Source organism: Meriones unguiculatus, assembly GCF_030254825.1.
Source record: "Meriones unguiculatus strain TT.TT164.6M chromosome Y unlocalized genomic scaffold, Bangor_MerUng_6.1 ChrY_unordered_Scaffold_35, whole genome shotgun sequence".
Taxonomy (NCBI): Eukaryota; Metazoa; Chordata; class Mammalia; order Rodentia; family Muridae; genus Meriones; species Meriones unguiculatus.
This window is the reverse complement of record NW_026843712.1, coordinates 2,659-21,214: the sequence shown is the minus strand read 5'-3', so window position 1 is coordinate 21,214 and position 18,556 is coordinate 2,659. Positions and strand designations below refer to the sequence as shown.

Here is an 18,556-nt window from a genome sequence, read left to right as displayed (position 1 = left end):
CAGTAGAAAGCACAGAAAGTAGCACTTTACTTAGGCAAGTCCATAACATTCAAGTATGGCTCAGTATTAACAATGTCCATAATTATTTATCACCAAAACGTGCCAGTGGTAGGCACAAACCCTCGAATGGTAGGCCTCGAATAAGCTAGGTAAACATTCTACCACTGAGCAACATCCCTAGTCCCTCAATCAAACTAATTTCACACAAAGAATTTAAAACTGCTATCACCTACATTAATTCTATATATACTTGCTGGTGTGATTTTGGCTTTTGATTTTTTATTTTATTTTTTTCATTTTGGGGACATGGTCTTGCTCTATAGCCAAGGCTCGACTGAAACTCTTTGTCCTCATGCCTGTGACATACTAGTACTGGGATTACAAACAGGCACCACTAGCAGCAGCCCTGATTACCCTGGAACTCGCTCTGTAGACCAGCCAGTGTGACCTCAAACTCGGAGATTAGCCCACTTTTGCCTCCCGAGTGCTGGAGTTAAAGGACTGTGCCACCACTACCACCGTTACCACCCTGGCCAGTGTGTATTTCCAAAATTGTTTTATATTAGCCCACATGCAATCCCAGCACTCACATGGCTGAGGATTGCCTGAAGCTTGAGGCCATTCCAGGCTACAGGATAAATTTCAGGTCAGCCTGTGCTAGACAGTAAGATACTAGGTCAAAAAAGCACACACACAGACACAGACACAGACACAGACACAGACACAGACACAGACACAGACACACAGAAAACAGAAAACCCCCACAAATCAAACAATAAAAATCCTCACCATTATATATTTAGACTAAAAATCTAAAACAACACAGAGAGCTACTTTCAAGAAAAAAAGTTTGTCTTAATTTTTAAGTCATACTAATATTTCTATTTTGCTGGTTTTGTTTTTTGAGACAAAGTTTCCTATATACCAGACTGCCTTCAGACTTGCTACACAGTCAAGGATGATCCCCTGAACTTCTGATCCTCCTGTCCTTTATGTCCAGTCTATTACACTAATATTTTACTTTTAAATCTTTTAAAAATTTTTAAAAATGTATGGGTGTTTTGTCTTCATCCATGTCTGCACCACATGGATAAAGTAGCCAAGGAGACTAGCAGAAGGGTCAGATCTCCTGAAAGTAGAGTTAAAATTGTTTGTGAGCTGCCTTGTAGGTGCTGGGAAATCAAACTTCATGAGAAGCCAATGCTCTTATCTGCTTAGTCATCTCTCCAGACCCCTCCACTTTTGGGGGCATGGCCCTGGATGACCTGGAACTCAATATGTGGACCACACTTGTCTCACATTCTGCCTCGCACGCAAGTGCTGAGATTAAGGGTGCGTAACTTCATACCCACAATCACCTCCAGTGGATAATACTACCTTATATGTAATACATAAACATTATTTCAGTCGAGCAATATCTTTTCTCTTTCAGTATACTTGCTGAAATAATCTGTCAATTCTTTAGGAGAGAATAAAGACAGGAAAGAATTCTTCACCTGCAGTAAGTGGCCAGGATGAAGGGAGCCCAGGAAAGGAGATGTGTGGCAATAAACAGTTTCTCCATATTTGCAACATGGGGCTCCAGGATCTTTTCCAGGTTTCTAGAAGAAACATAGAAACTCAGTTAGACTCACATAATAAAATTAATAAAGGTTCATGTAATCTTCCAAAAGGGTAGCATTGGCTATTAACAAGACATACCCCTCCTTTCTCCCCAAAATATATATACAGCAAAATATATGTTCACAGATTATCACTACAAACCTAATTAGGTATATTGATAACAAACATTCAGGGCTTGGAGGGATGGCTCCAAGTTGAGGAACACTTGTTCTTGGAGAGGCCCCAGGTGTGGTTCTCAGCACTCAAATGGTTGCTTATAACCATCTACACTTCCAGTTCCAGGGGACTGACATACTCTTCTGGCCTCCCAAGGCCCCGGGCACACATATGTAGTGCACATACATACATTTGTGCAGCAAAACACTCACGCACATAAAATAAATGAGTATTTTTAAACATACACCCACAAAAATCATAAATATATATATATATATACATACATATATATGTATGTATATATATATATATATATATATATATATATATAGGAATAAAGTCTCACTCGTTTATAGTAGTTTTTTATCTTGGTTGCCATGCCAACTTGCATCATTAATGGTCCATTTTCCTCACTGTATTCTGCAAGTATAAGGTCACCATCTTTGCCTGTGAGGTCCTGAGGTGTGCGCATAAAAAACATCTCTCCACCACCTGAGGCTTGCCTCTCTTTTTCTCTCATCTGTATAGAATGAAGACAAAACAGCCTATTCTCACAGGAAGATAAACTACACACACTGTTATCATCCAATCTGAGATAATACCAAAACATTCTCATTTTAAAATTATTTTTTATATTAATTACTCTCACTCACTTTATATCCCAGCTGTAGCCTCCTCCCTTATTACCTCCCAATCCCACCCTCCCTCCGTCATCCCCTGCCATGCCCCTCCTCAAGTCTGCTGATAGGGGAGGTGCTCCTACCCTTCAATCTGATCCTAGCTTTCATCTCATCAGGACTGTCTGCATTGTCTTCATTTGTGTCCTTGCAAGGCTGCTACCCTCTCAGGGGATATGGTAAAAGAGCCAGCCACTAAGTTCTTGTCAGAGACAGTCTCTGTTCCCCTTACTATGGAGCTCACTTGGATACTGAGGAACTATGGCCAACATCTGAGCAGAGTGAATAGTCCTTCAGTGGAGTAACTGTCAGTCTTCTCCAAAACATTCTTTGTATGACATTTTTTACAATTTCATTGTGGAAACTTTTAAACATACCACTAAAACTCGAAGACTAGTACTCTGAATATCTTTTATTTCACTCCTTAAACATTTTTCCTCTTTATCTGAAAATTTTCTACAGAATTTGCTAAATCAGTTTTGAACGCTGATATATTTTGTCCTTAAGTATAACCATATGTATCTTCTAAGAATAAGCATATTCTTCTGCATAACCAAAACGAAACTATCACATCTGAGAAGACAAACAATTCCCTAATATAATCCAATATCCATTATAGCCCCCCATCTGTACCCCAATTATCTTGTAGACCTTTTCTTCTAACCAGGAGTCAATTATACCTTTGCCTTCTTTTTGATGTGCTTCAGCAAAGACTGGACTGAGTGTGGACCAGGCTGAGATAATGCCCCAAAGGAGTACTTTTTTAGAGGTGGGCGATGGAACTGCCGGAGTTTGACGGCTCCCATGTGGGTGGGAAAGAAGGGCTGCTGTAATTCTAGAGCTGGAATTGAGTGCTAAACAGGAAACATGAGAGTTAAAAGCAAATACTAACTCCTTCCCAAGCAGTATTTACCCATATCCTCCATCAAAACCAAAGCAGCTTTTTGTACCTGGATAATATTCCCTCCAAAAGTGCCCTGAAGACCTTGTTGCTTGGGATAGTAATATTCATCATTGGAGAGATTCCATGGATCTTTCACTTCTGGCTGAGACATGTTCTAATGACAGATCAAATAAGCATCATCAGACTACCCTTTCCTAATACCTTTCTTTGTTCTTCTAAATACCAAGTCTTTTTTTTTTTTTTTTTCCACCAACCTGCTGTGGCTCTTCCTTAGTGACTTTTGATTTTCCTAAGATTCTTCGACTCTTCTTCAGAGGTGATTCTTTCTTACTTGCCTTGGAACAGGAATTAGAAGTAGCATCTTGCTTCTCATCGGGGATTTCTGAGGTTATAACAAGAAATTACTTTGGAATTACTATCCCAAAAGGCTCATTTTCTTTTCTCCTCTTCCTTGCTTTCCTAAATGCTCATTTTCTTTCTTTCCTCCTCTTCCTTTACCTCTTTTTCTTCCCTTTTTTGATGCCCTTTCCTTCATTCTTATGAGCTATACTAAGGAATGAAACTAAGGTATTATACAGGCTGGGCAAGGACTCTTTAAATGATCTGTATCTTCAACTCTCTTGACCTCTTTTTGCAAAAGTTTAAGACAGAATCTCACTAAGTTGCCAATTCTGCCCTGGAACACACTCTGTAGCCTCGAACTTACAGTCTTCTTGCCTTGGCTTCTTAAATAACTGGATCCATGCTACCGGGTCCCAGTTCATCTTTCCCACTGATAGCTGTGGATTTTCTAAGAGATCTCTAACTCCACTTCCAGACTACTTAAACACGGAAATTCACTCCAGTGAAAGTAAATGTCTGATGGTTTTTGTTTGTTTGGTTGGTTGGTTTTGAGACAGTTTACCTATGTAGTCCTGGCTGTCCTGGAACTCACTATGTAGACCAGGCTGGCCTTGAACTCGGGGATTCACCTGCATCTCTGCTCCCAAGTGCTGGCATTTAGGATGCTTGCCACCACTGCCCAGCCATGGCTGATGATATCTTAAAAGATACAATTTTCAACATTCCTGTTTTTCCTAAACAATACTCATACACTAGAAACTGGCAGCTACAACTCTTCTTTCTAAAAAACCATCACCTAACAGTTCCCAGTTTTTGTCTTCTCTCAGTTTTTTTTATTTCTTCTTGCCCTTTGACATTAATTAAGTACAATGTCAAATATAACAGAACACTGGCTTCTAACATCAACATACCCAAAATCAAGTTCTCATCATTGGGATCAAGTGTCAAGACAGGAGGCTCCAAAATCCTTGGCATGGCCTGAGCATCCCAAATGATATTGTCCTCCCAACGTCCATATACTAAATCTTCATTATCAGTGGGGAAAATGGAGTACCAAGGTTTATCATCATCCACTGTGGCTGCAAAACCTGGCCAAAACAAGAAGATAAAACAGTTCACAGACAAAACACAGTCAACAAACAAAACATTACTGCTTCTTTCAGTCATGATCCTAGAAAACAGAAAAAGGACTAATTAGTGCATTTATTCATATAGCTAATCAAGATGAATCTATCAGAGATCATGTATATCTCACTGACAGAAACCAGTGCAGATAAAATATTCATTGCAATATTATTTATAATAATTAAACAGCCTACTTACTAAGGGGCTATCTAAATAATTATGGTGAGGAGCTGGAGTTAAGAACACTGGCTGCTTTTCCAGAGGACCTAGGATCAATTCCCAGCCCCCATATGATAGCTTTAAATACTATTACTCCAGTTCCAGGGGATCTGACACCCTATTATACAAACATTCATATACAGGCAAAACTCAAATGCACAAAAATAAATTATTAAAAATTATGGTGATAAATACTGTTTTTAAACTATATTAGCAAATAAAGCAATTATTGGTAAGTAAAAAAATTCATTTCTAAGAATTTTATGCACAAAATACAAATACTATGCCCACAGAGACTGAGAAAATGTGAGCTTGAGGCATGACTGGCTACACATCAAGATCTTGTATCAAAAATACAATGTAGCTGTCTTGGGGTGGTAGCACTCTCCTCTGATCCTAGAATTTGGGAAGCAGAGATAGAGTGAGGTCAAGCAGTGAATCATGGCAAGACTTTGTCTCAAGGAAAGAGAGAGAAAGAGAGAGGGGGGGGAGAGAGAAAGAGAAAGTGACAGACAGAGAGATCACAGGTGCAATGGTGTATGCCTGTGATCCCATTACTCTGGGAAGCAGAGGCAGGTAGATTTCTGTGTGTTAGAGGCCATCCTGGTCTTCAGAGTGAGCTCCAGGAAAGCTATGGCTACACAAATAAACCCTGTCCCCAAAACACAACAAAAAAGTAGAGTAAGTATACTATGTAACTGACTTGGGTGTGGCAGAATTCTCACTTTATCTCAGAACATAGGAAGCAGAGATGGGGGAAAGAAGGGCAGCCAGGGATCCACAGCAAGACTTGATGTCTCAAGTATATATGCAACCCATAAAGTATTTAAATAGAACTGGAGAGAATCACCGTTCCACAATATTTTAAAATTTAAGGTGGCATACAACTTTAATCCCAACCCTTGGGAGGCAGTGGCAGGCAGATCTCTCTAAGTTACAGGCCAGCCTATTCTACACATATAAGGTTCCGGGACAGCCAGGACTACACCAACAACAACCAAAAATAAATAAATAAATAAATAAATAAATAAATAAAATGAAAAATAAAAAGCAAGAGAAAAACCACAGAATATATAGCTGGATGTGGTGGCTTACACATGTATTCCCAGCACTTGTGAGGCCGAGGCAGGAAGAATGCAGCAAATCTGATACTAATCTGGGATACAAGATAGGCAAGACCCTGTCTCCAAAAACAACACCACCACAGCACTCAGGAGACAGAGTCAGATGGATCTCTGGTAGTTCTTGGTCTATACAGCAACCCTATCAAAAACAACACAAAAACAAAAAACAAAACAACCAAACAGCATTATAACACTGACTCACAACAGGCATGACAACAAACACCTGTAATCATAGTACTTGGGAAGTGTGAACTGGAAAGATGGTGAGGTTAAAGACAACAGCCTGGGCTACACAGTGTCAGCTTCAGTTAAAAAAGAAAGACGTCATCTCAACATGAATCAAGTAATTAAAGTTAACCATATACATGCAGAAAACAAAATATAAAAAAAAAAAATTAACGTAACTAATAATCTTTAGAACACCAGACTTTTCCTTTCTGACACTGCTTTCATACTGTTCAGCACATTTGTGAGTGTGTGTGTCTGTGTGTGCATGGGCAATGGAGGGTTGCTTTTGTCTGGCTTTTTTTTTTTGTTTTGTTTTGTTTTTTTTTTTTTTTTTTTTTTTTTTTTTGGTTGGTTGGTTTTTCCGTGTAGCCCTGGTTATCCCAGAACTCACTCTGTAGCCCAGGCTGACCTCAACTTACAGAGTTCAACCTGCCTCTGCCTCCCTAGTGCTGGGATCAACAGCATGTGCCAGTAACTGCCCAACTAAAAAAGTATTCTTTATTTTAACCGGGTTGAGAAAAAAATTATAAAATGATAAATTGCCTTCCTGAACGATTATTTTTAAAATCAGGCATGAGATTTCAAGCATTTCACTATCCCTCAGCAGCCTAAAAGTGTTTAACAAACACTTTTATGATGACTGAGATGAAGAACTGTGTGGTAGATAGTGCCAGCACAGAAACACACCTTGCTGAACATTGTAAGCCATCATATTCCTGGTCTTTCTGGAAGGAATCCAGCCTGCCATACTTGCACGCTGAGGTTTTGTTCCTTTGTGTTTGACATCCTCCCCATCCCAGATGATATCATCTTCCCAATGCAGTTGTGTCACCATTAGGAAGTTTTCATCTGCCAGGAGATCAATGCCATCGCTTTCATCAAGTGTCCTTAATTTCTGTACAAGTAGAAAGAAAAATAAATCAACCAGTACTGATCAAAGTTCACAACCAGATCCTAAATGATTCATGAGATGTTACAAGTGGTGCTTTTCCAGGGTTAGTGTCCAATACCTGCACTCCTGGCACTTGGAAAACTAAAAGGAGAATTCCAAATCTGAGGTCAGTCCAGGATACACAGTGAAACCTTGTTTCAAAAGCCAAGGACTGGGAATAGCCCAGTGGTAGAGCACTTGTCTGGCATGTGCAAGACCCTGGGATCAATCTCCAGCACAGAACAAAAAAAGAGGTTTTACTTGTGCAAATTACTTTATACAGAAAAATTATATCTGCCCCCTCTCCAACTGCTACTTTGGAACAGCACCCATTTCAAAAAGATAATCCTTAAAATCGGGCCTAGTTATAAGATCATATGCCCTACTGTGTAAATCTTCTACTAAAGACTCTACCATAGAAGTTCCCAGCTGAGAAGTTTGTAGAAATGATAAAACCCTTGTGAACACACTGAATCCTCTCATATACCGGAGTTGATTACCTTCATCTGGTTGCCTTTTGTTGTAGCTTCATATTCAATCTTCCTCATTTTGAAGCCATAGTCAAACCCACTGCCATCTTCAGGGACACCTAGCATATCGTACCACAGCCGGGCAGGTCCATAACGCCATTCTGCCACTCTTGGTTTGGTATCCATCACTTTATCAGTGTCTCCAGTTGACTGTGAAAGCTTGGACTTCACAGGAGCCATCATTGTGATCTGTAACAGAGTCAAAGATGTTGAGGTGGGGGTTTCCTGTACCAAAGGACCTAAGTCTACAGAGAATTAATAATTATAAGGAGACTTAGAAGAACCACAAGGATGATCCCTGGCGCAAGAATTTTACCTGATTAGACTGTGAGGTACATCCTGGCATGTTCTGTCCATGAGTCATAGTTTTGTATTTAGCAAAGTATCATCATCTATCCTGCCTTTCCTTACTCACCAAATATTTTGTTACAACAGGGAAGGTGAGACCACTGGATTTAACTCATAATTACTCACTGATAATTAGCAAAAAAGCCCTCTTAATGCTAAAGTGTTAGTTCCAACTTTGACATAAATGAGAGAGCTTTCTACATATTCCCTTGTGCACTTTAATCCCATGTCTGCTTTGCCTACTTCATCATCAGAGAGACATTGCTCTGCAAGGGAGGGGTGGAGCGTAGTCCTATTTCCAGAGAGGTTTCTGGTTGACTTCTAATTCTACTGAGCACTCCTCCTGGATCTGCTCTTTCTGTCTTATAAGTTCTCGGTGCTTCCTTTTCCTCTTTCTCTGTGCATGCCTCCAAACAGATGGGACATTATTCCCTGGTCCAAAAAGCGGTAAAAAGCGTAACACCTAGAACACAGAATATACTAGCATGTCCGAGATTCAGTATCTGAAAAACTCTCAAGTGGCCTATTCAGTTGCAGGACAGAAAAATGAAGGAGGGCTAAGTTCAGACCACAAAACATGTTGTCCCTGAAAAGGACAGTTTTTCCTTCTTTTTCTTTTTCCTTTTTCTTGATGAGGGTGGGACTGGTGGTACTGGGATTTGATCCTAGGGACTTGCTTTCTACCACTAAGCTACATTCCCAATCTTTAGCTTTGTTTTATTTTTGTTTTCTAAGACAGGGTCTCTCTATGCAGCGTTGGCCTGGAATTTCTATGTAGAACAGGCTGGCCTCAAACTTAGAGATCTACTTGCCTCTGCCTATGTTTAAAGGCATGTACCACCTTACCTGGCTAGTCTTCAGCTTTTTGAGACAGAGTCTCACTAAGCTGCTCAGTTGTTCTCAAACTCACTCTGAAGCCCAGGAAGCCTTGAACTTATGATCCTCCTGTCTGAGCGTCCTAGTAGCTGGGGTCAAAGGTCTACACGGCTCAGTTTGATGTGATGGTTGAAAGAGAATAGAACCCACAGTCTCAAACATTTGAATGTTGTGTTCCTAGTTAGTGAATCTTTTGGGGAAGGATTAAAGGGTGGGCCTCATTGGAGAAAGTGTATCACTGGGGGTGGACTTTGAGGTTTCTGAAGTCCAGGCGAGACCCAGTCTCAAGCTCTCTCTGCCTGCAGATCCAGACATAGGCTCTCAGCTACTGCTTAGATGCCATTGTACTCCCTGACATAATGGTCATGGATTAACCCTCTGAAACTGGAAGCAAGCATCCAATTAAGCACCTTCTGTTATGAGTTGCATTGCTCATTATGTCTCTTCTTAGCAACAGAACAATAACTATGACACTTGGTATACTTTTTGTTCTATCAGGAAATTTATTTTAATAGCCATGAATTAATGTGTGTGTGTGTGTGTGTGTGCGCGCGCGCGCGCGCGCGGGCAGGTGTCCATGCCATAATACACGTGTGGTGGTCAAGAGTTGGTTCTCTCTGAAAAATTTTTGGGATCTAAGGAGACCCTCAGACATGCATGCAAGTATCTTTAACCAATGAACCATGTCACCAGCCACTAACAGGCCAACTTTGTTGTTGTTGTTGTTGTTGTTTGAGACAGGCGTTAGCTGTCCTGGAACTCTCTACATAGAACAATCTGGCCTACATGTCATGGAGACCCACTGGCCTCTACCTCTCAAGTTGGGATTAAAGGCATTCACAGTCACATTTGGCAACAGGACGTGCTTGTTGTTTTTTTTGTTTGTTTGTTTTTGTTTTTTGTTTCTTTTTTTCTTTTTTTCTTTTTGCTGGATGGTAAATGCAAACATTCTAACTCACATTTCCTATGAATACCTACAATTTCAAAAAATGACCTATTATAGCATAAGAAGTTCCTATTTAAATAATTAGCTGCCACTGAGTAAGAATATCATTAAATCTCATTCACTGTATATTCAGCATTATAACTACAGAACTTGGACTCTGAAAAAAGTCAGTTTTCACTATGGACTTTCTCCATGCAAAGTACCTTTCCAGGCTTAAACTCGGGGAAAATTTCTGTGACACGTGGCAACAGCTTGGTGGCATCATGCTGCATAATCTCAGCCAAAGGTAGAGTCAGCTTTCCATCCTCAGATTCTGCCTGTGTTGTTTCCTGAGCTCCCATCTCATATCCTGAGTCAGAGGAACTACTGAAGTGCACACTCTCTGAGGCCAAAGAGGAAGGGGCAATGATGGAGGGCAAGATAATGTCTTCTCCACCTTCAGACACTGCAAAAAGGAAGAGAAACTCCTTTGGCATGTACCTGTGAACACAGTTCTTCAAAATCAGCCAACAACCACTTCTAAGCTACTAGGCATGGCTCTGTGACAGGGGATATAGTTCCAAGGACCCTGATTGCTATTATGCAGGCCAGGAAACACATCCAACTTGTCATTTCCCACCATCCCCAACTCACCTAGGACCTGGTACCCTAGACTTGTGATGAGAGGAAACAAACAGTATCGCTACATTTACTACTTTCCACTAATGACCAATACTGTGCCCAATATTGTGATTAATTGTGAAATTATATTGATACTTCACATTAAGCAGGCCCTGTTATGTTCATTTCAGAGATCTATCAGATGGAGAACATTAAACCCCACATAATAACAAAAAAATAAAGGCTATACATGAAGTTAAATAACATTTACTCTGAATTATCTACTAAATTTACTGAAGAAAATGGCTCAAAGTTCCAACTAGAGGAATTTAGGTTAATCTAAGCTCAAAATACAAAAGACCAATGCTGGGCATCAGGGCATAAACTTTTGATCCCAGCACTCAGGACAGAGGCAAGTAAATCTCTGTGAGTTCAAGGCCAGCCACCAATACACAGTGAGGCTCTGTTTCAAAACCAAACCAAACCAAACCAAACAAAACAACCCAAAAACCAAAAGAACAACAAAAAAGAAGTGGTTCTTTTTCTATTGTCTCCCCTATGACAGAAATAACACCGTTACAGGGATAAGAATGGTGAAATGACAGCTCAATACCATGACAATCTTTGAAAATTCTGAATATGAGTGATTCTGCATTCCAGAAGCTTGATTTTTGAGACAGTGCTTTGTTACATAGTCCTAGGAAGCCTCAAAATAGCAGTCATCCTCCTGCCTTCAGAGTACAGGAACATAAGTGTACACTATACACTACCATGCCCAGATTTAAAGTTGTTGTTGTTGTTTTGTTTTGTTTTGTTTTTTCAAAACATGTAAGTTCCAAATACAAGTGCATAATTCAGTGGCATTAGAAAGACTTGGTGGAACAAAGAAGGTGGTAGCTCAGACGTGTAATCCCAGCACTAAGAAACACGTTGCTACTATAGGTTTGAAGGCAGTATGGCCTACTATACAAATATCAATGAGGGGCTTCATAGTAAGAACCAGTCTAAAAATAAGATTCTTTGGAAACACTTCTGAATCAAACACTGCAGAAGAACCAGGTATCTAGGTAACTGTGATGAGCAGCTTAACTTGAGAAGCAGCAGGTTAATTTACTTGACTGTCTGTTACTGAACGTTTTAAAAGGAAAACTTCTATTCAATATCATCATTTGACAATATATAATTATTCTCTAAGCCCCATCCTTCCATAATGTATTTTAAGCCCCTTAAACATGCCAAAAGCCTGATTTTATGAACAGAAACTCTTTCCTAAAAGGAAAGTAGACCATTTTTATTTACCACCAGTACTACCATCTTGGTCCTTCTCTGTCATCACTGGTCCTGGGGGTGGAGGAGGCAGACGCATCAACTTGCCATCAATATCTTCACAGTCAGCATCATAGTCATCTTCTTCATAATCTGCTAAAACGAAGGTGGAAGAATGCTATATAATACCCTGGAGCTCCCTTCAACCCTCAAGAATTTAAAACGTCACAGAAGTATTATGAACCCTTTAAGAATACACAAATAGTTGTGTGTGTGTGTGTGTGTGTGCCACTTGCCTTTATCCTCAGCACAAAGGAGGCAGAAGCAGGTAGATCTCAGTTTGAGGCCAAAAAGGGTCACATAGTAAAAACGCATCTCAAAAATCAAACCAACAAAACATAAAAACAATAGAGAAGATATAGCCTCTGTTTTGAGGAAGATATTGTATAGCCAAATATTCATTTTTACATAGGGTATGAGAGCTTCCAGGAACTGTCTGAAACTGTTTCCTTTTAATACTAGGTTTTGTTTTCCATTGTTCAATCTAGTTGAATATTCTCTCCCAGTTTAAAAAAAAATAAAAACAAAAAACAAACAAAAAACTAGATTTTCTTCGCAGTTCCCAAGTCCTTGATACATTTTTTTTTTTTTTCATTTTGTCTATCAGTCGTAGCTGATCATTCTTTTCACTGTTTTAACTACTGGCAATATTCAATAATTGGTGGTGAACAACATGTTTTGTTTTTCTTTTCTATTTAAATAATTAACTTAATTCTACATGCCTTGGAATGAACATGACAGAAAACATGGGACTGGAGTTACAGACAGCTGTGAGCTGCCATGTGTTTGCTAGGAATTGAACTCAGGTCCATTTGGAAGCTAGTGTTCTTAACCACTGAGGCATCTCTCCAGCTCCCTTGTTTTGGTTTTTCAAGACAAGGATTCTAATTAGTCCTGGTTGTCTTGGAACTTGCTCTGTACATGAGGTGGGCCTTGAACAAAAAAAGACGTGCCGAGGACCGGGCCCCTCGGGTGCCCCGTGACCGCGGGAAAATCAGAGAATTCGGCTATCAGGAAGGCACAGAGAGGCGAAATGACAGTCAGACCCACATCAGGTGGTATTGGTTTGGATCTTCTGTGCTTTACTGAAGTCAAGCCAACACTTTTATAGTAATCTTACAAAGAAGCACCTTAAAGTTGACATATCCCCCGGAACATTTACAAAGTTTATATTTTAACTGAAAGAGTAACCTGGTAGAAGCAGTGTCTGCCAAAAATCTTGGCCTAACAGCCTCATAAGCGGAGCAAACATAGAACTAGTGGCTTGTTTGCCAATTTAGTGAGTAGAGGGCCAGGGGCTTGTTAAACTTGTGGTCTGTTTACGTAGTTTATTGTTAGTTACTTAGGGGTTGTTAATAATCATCCGAACTAGGTCAGCTAAAGATTTACAACCTTTCCTTAGATAAGATGCTTGAACTAGCCTGTCCGTAAAACTTTATAGTATAATACAAAACTTTTTGACCTCCTATGTTTGCCTATTTTCTTTCTGCCTCATCATAAATACCTGTGGTAGGTAATGGTTTTGTAGTAGCTTTACTGCAGCGGGAATATCCAGAGCATTTATCCTATCAGATCCTGATTAAACATTTTCTTTAGAAAGCCCTAAAACTCTTGTCCTTTTACCACCTACAATGTTTGGTTTATTCCACAAGCAATTCCCGATGCTGAATCTGATTTATTACCTCTCCTAAAATTTTATTTTCCTTCTACTCTTATTTGCTAAAGCTTTTAGTGATCTATTAGAAATGTTTCCTTGAATAGTTAATTGTACTGTTTCAAGAATCATAGAGAAACAGCAAAAAAGGAGCTCATCAATTCCAGTCATGTAACCAAATAAGCGTGGGACTTAAAATATGTCTTTTGGCTTAGATGGCCATGTTAGGGTTCTTGCTAGGGACTTCCAGGAAGCTGATTCCCATAGGAAACGTGTCTTCTTGTCTGTTTGCATAGTTTTATGCCTGCATAACACATTTTTATGCTATACAGACGGTTCTGGAGTTAGTGTAGCAGAGATGCACTTGCCTCTGCCTCCCAACTGCTGGGATGATTAAAGGTGAGCACTACCACAACTGGGTAAAGGTCTGTTAATATATTTTATACATATGGGTGCTTTGTCTGCATGTACATCTGTACACCAGAAGAGGGCATTGGACCCCATTATAGCTGGTCGTAAATTAACATATGGTTACTGGAAGTTAAACTTAGAACCCCTGGAAGAGAGCTCTTAACTCCTGAGTCCTCTCTCCAGCCCCCCACATTCTGTATTTAATGTTTTGACATAAAGTCACCTGTAGCCTAAGTATTGGGATTACAAGCATCCACTACCTCACCTGCCCAAATATTCTTTTATTCTAAATATTTCCCTTCTCCAACCATCACCCTTACTAGCCAGTACGGTGGAACATGCCTGTAATCTCAACACTTGGGAGTGAGAGGCTGGATGGTTAGGTGTTCAAGACCATCCTTAACTACATACCAGTCTAAATTATATGACATCCTCCCTCAAGACAGCAACCAAAAAGCTCCAAAGGGAGCTGGCAGGATGGCTCAGTGGGTAAAGGTGCCTACCACTAATCCTAAAACTAATCCTGAGGTTGATAACCAGGGCCCACATGACAGAAGAACTGATTCTTTTAAGCTGTACATGTGTTGGCTCATTTGCTTCCATACAGACACACACACACACACACACACACACACACACAAAATTAAAATATAAAATAACAAAAAATAGAGGCTGAGCCAAATCCACCTCCTCTGCTTCCCACCCCACTAATTTTAATCTAAAAAGATGTATTTTGCCCTGACTTACCTTATTTCTATAATTTTTCCACAACGTGGCTACCTAAGAGGACCTTTCCAGTCAGGTTATCAAGGCTCTTTTTTATGGGGTGGGCTGGGGATGGCGGAGGTTACTAGATGCTTTTCCATCATGTCAACAAAAGTTTAAATTTCCCAAAGCATTAACAATTTTATTGGTTGCAGAAGAAAACTTACTCCAAGTGAAAAATTCAAATGTCATATAATAATTGAAATACGGAGTTAGGATTAGAATCTTTAGCGTTCTGAATCTGAAATATATTCTTTTCATTCTACTACAGTATTTAACAATCATGTTAGCCAGCAACTTATTATGGCACCAAGTCTCAAATAATATATATACATAAAGAAGCTACAAAATGTTTGACTCTTGGTTTTTCCCACTTAGCAGTATGTTTCTCATTTCTTAAAACAAAACAAAAACAAATAAACAAAAAAAGCCTGCTGAGGCCTGATACTCACATATCTTTAATCCCAACACATGGGAGGCTGAAGCAAATAAAACACTGTGAATTCCAGGCCAGTCTGTCTACCTAGTAAGTTCCAGGCCTGCCAGCTGCACAATGTGACCAGACCCTGTCTCAAAACAGCAAACGCTACCTGCTAATTCTTACGTGTTTGATTGGGACAGGGTTTCACTAAGTAGCTCTGACTAACCTGGAACTCAGTATGTAGACCACCAGGTTGGTGTCAGACTTACAGAGATCCATCCTCCTCTGCCTCTGCCTCTGCCTCTGCCTCTCTCTCCTCTCTCTGCCTCTCTGCCTCTGCCTTTAGGGTGCTGGTTAGAGTCACCACATCTGGATTCACCATTACTTTCTTATTTCTCATCCTCTCAAATCTCTAGACAAGTCATATCTTTACAACAAATGTCTGAGTCACTAAGTCTTTAATCCCAACATAAAGGGCACAGGAGCAGGAGAACCAACCCCTGAAGTCATTCTCAGCTATATAGGAAGCTTGAGGCCAGCTTGTGAAACATAACACCCTATCCCAAAACAAAAGAAAACAGAAATGCTGGGTGGTCTCCGCTGAAAGTGTTTTTCCTTTCAAAAATCTGCTCAATAGCAGGGCATAGTGGCACATGCCACTTTGATCCCATCACTCAAGGAGGCAGGGGGAGCTTTGTAACTTCAAGGACAGCCTGGTCTACAGAGCAAGTTCCAGGACAGCCAGGGATACACAGGGAATTCCTGTCTTGGAAACAAACAAACAAACAAACAAACAAACAACAACAACAAAAAAAAAACAGAATTAGTAGCAGAATGATTTGAGCCAAAATACATTTTCTCACTGACATGAGATTGCAAACTCAATCCTTCTTAATCTACAAACTCTTTAATGACAAAGAATGGGGTTGTTTTAATCTCTAACTTTGAAGAGAATCTAAGAATAGTATCTCAAACCTACAGGGACTTAAACATATTAGAAGAAAAATGCTTTGATTTGTGCTAGAGGTAGGATTGCTACGTACTTATTCTGAATTTACATTAAATCCTCATCATCCTTGTCATTAATCAACAATTTGAGACTGAACATTACAAAAAGAAAGGCCTGAGTTTGGTGAAAGCGGATACCTACTACCTGGAACTGAACTGACAATGGCAACAGCAGACAGAGCACATGTATAGGAGTCAAGTACAATGACAGAAATCAAGTATAGAAGTTAGAGCCCAAAACAGACTTATACAGGAGAAAAATGCACTACACCACCAATTTCACAACATTAAAGAATGCTGGGAATCTTTAATCCCAGCACTTAGGAAACAAAGGCAGGTGGAACTCTACCACCCCAGGACCATATGGCAATATATATAGTAAGTTCCAGAACAAGCAGGGCTATCTATGTTGAGAGACCTTGGCAAAGGCGTTGCAAGCTCCTCGTTGTATGCTGGTATCTTTGGCTTTCATCTACTGCCACCTCATTGATGTCTGAATAGTCCACAGCATCTTCTCTACTCCTATTACACCCTATGGATAAAAAACAGAGAATACTCAAGAAAAAGCAACTAGTTATCACTTTCTTAGCTGGTCCCCACTTAAAAGGGAGTGTACAATAGCTAGCCTCCTCCCAGACTCACACAATACTCCCCACAATCCACACTTCACCTTCATCATTTACCAAGGCACCGTCAGTCTCAGCCAATTCTTCATTCACCGTGAGTTCAGTGATGTGGCTGCCCAGGCCCAAAGCCCCCAAGCCTGCCACATGTTTCTGACACTCCTGAAAAAGGGACAGCCCAAGAGTCAAAATTAACAATAAACCTGAAGGTCCTACATGAGATCTATTTCCCTTGCTTATAACAAAGTCACAAATCCATTTGAGAAATTATTCCACAACGTGCCCAAGAAACATCATGTTCAAAAACTGTGTAGGAAATCCATGAATTCCAAACATTCCAGATCCAAACAAGATAGGTTCCATCCATAGTCCTGGCTTTGTAATAATTCCAGATCAGCAAAAGGCAGAAAAACATAGTTCTAACCGTCTTCAAGGAGGATCTTACCCAGTAGCGGTTCTGAGAGGTCTACTAGGTTTATCTATTAATTTTCCAACCAGGCAAGCAGACCGTTAGGTTCAAACAAAACCTCAGCGGCAATGAAAGGCACTTAACTGTTACCCTCTTTTCTCCCTGTTTTTCCTCAGAGTTGAACACCGCCTCTCCCTCCAGTGTTCCCCAAACCCAAGAGAAGGCGGATCCTCTGTGTCCCCAGAATGGGCTAAAACTCCCTCTACTACTACAGGTTCCCAACCGCCTGCACTCTTCCACCCCTAGTCTCCTGACACACTGCCCTCCGCCTCAGGCCCACGCCCAAGTCTCACATCATCCAAGAGGCTTTCACTCTCCAGCTGCCCTGATCTACTGATGTTGCCAAACGGGAAGCCTGTTAAAGTAAATGGGTCTCCTCCATCGGAATCGCCATCACCATCTGTGTCTGACATGATGGCGGCAGGTGGGCCGACACCCGTCACGTTCAGCCGCACAGCACAGCACAGCCTGGCTCCACGGGCCGGAAACAAATACTTCAGTCGCAGGAAAGTGACTCGTTCATGTCTGACGTATCATATCCTTCCGGAAAGTGAAAAGAAAAAACCGGAGTGAGCTGGCTGTCCTTCGAGATCAGAGACTAAGGTGCCCTACTTCACTGTTTGTGATTGGCCCACCCAAACTGTCGAAAACCTTCAGGTTGCTAGGGTAACAACGGCAGATTTTCCTCCAATAGGAACGAAGTTCTAACGGCTCATGACTTTTGCCCCCTGGAAACTTCGGGTCATAGGTTACAAGACCCGGAAGGAAGGATTCGAAACAGGATTTTCTGGATCGGGCCATTTTTCCAAAGGAAAAATGCTTTGATTTGTGCTAGAGGTAGGATTGCTACGTACTTATTCTGAATTTACATTTTTCCAGAGAAAAATGTGGAGCTTAGCATAGCGAGCGACCAAAGCTTCGACATTCACAACCTATAACAATTTCATACCTTTTTTTTTTTTTTTTTTTTTTTTTTTTCTGAGCATTAGTGGACAAGGTGCTAGGTTTCGTTCCTGGCACCAACCAAAACAGATAGATGATAGATATTACAAAAACTGAGAGATGATAGATATTACTCCCTCCCCCATACACTTCCTGCCATTCGCTCTCCAGCTGTTTCTATCCTATCTCCAAAACAGATAGATGATAGATATTACAAAAACTGATAGATAGATGATAGATATTATTCCCACCCCCATACACGAGAGGGAACTTCGGGTCATAGGTTACAAGACCCGGAAGGAAGGATT

General features: G+C 40.5%; 1 protein-coding gene across 1 annotated transcript in view; it reads right to left on the bottom strand.

Moving 5' to 3' along the window:
* LOC110543549 (transcription initiation factor TFIID subunit 1-like) overlaps positions 1-17,719 on the bottom strand; it is an 82,528-nt gene extending 64,809 nt beyond the window's left edge. The window contains 15 exon segments of the mRNA XM_060376867.1: positions 1,497-1,601; positions 2,126-2,299; positions 3,137-3,310; positions 3,407-3,514; positions 3,615-3,742; positions 4,614-4,790; positions 7,086-7,293; positions 7,830-8,048; positions 8,451-8,477; positions 8,479-8,670; positions 10,233-10,474; positions 11,929-12,051; positions 16,633-16,746; positions 16,885-16,999; positions 17,600-17,719. Of these exon segments, the coding sequence (XP_060232850.1) occupies positions 1,497-1,601; positions 2,126-2,299; positions 3,137-3,310; positions 3,407-3,514; positions 3,615-3,742; positions 4,614-4,790; positions 7,086-7,293; positions 7,830-8,048; positions 8,451-8,477; positions 8,479-8,670; positions 10,233-10,474; positions 11,929-12,051; positions 16,633-16,746; positions 16,885-16,999; positions 17,600-17,719 (2,226 nt within the window).
* Positions 17,720-18,556: the final 837 nt, after the last annotated feature.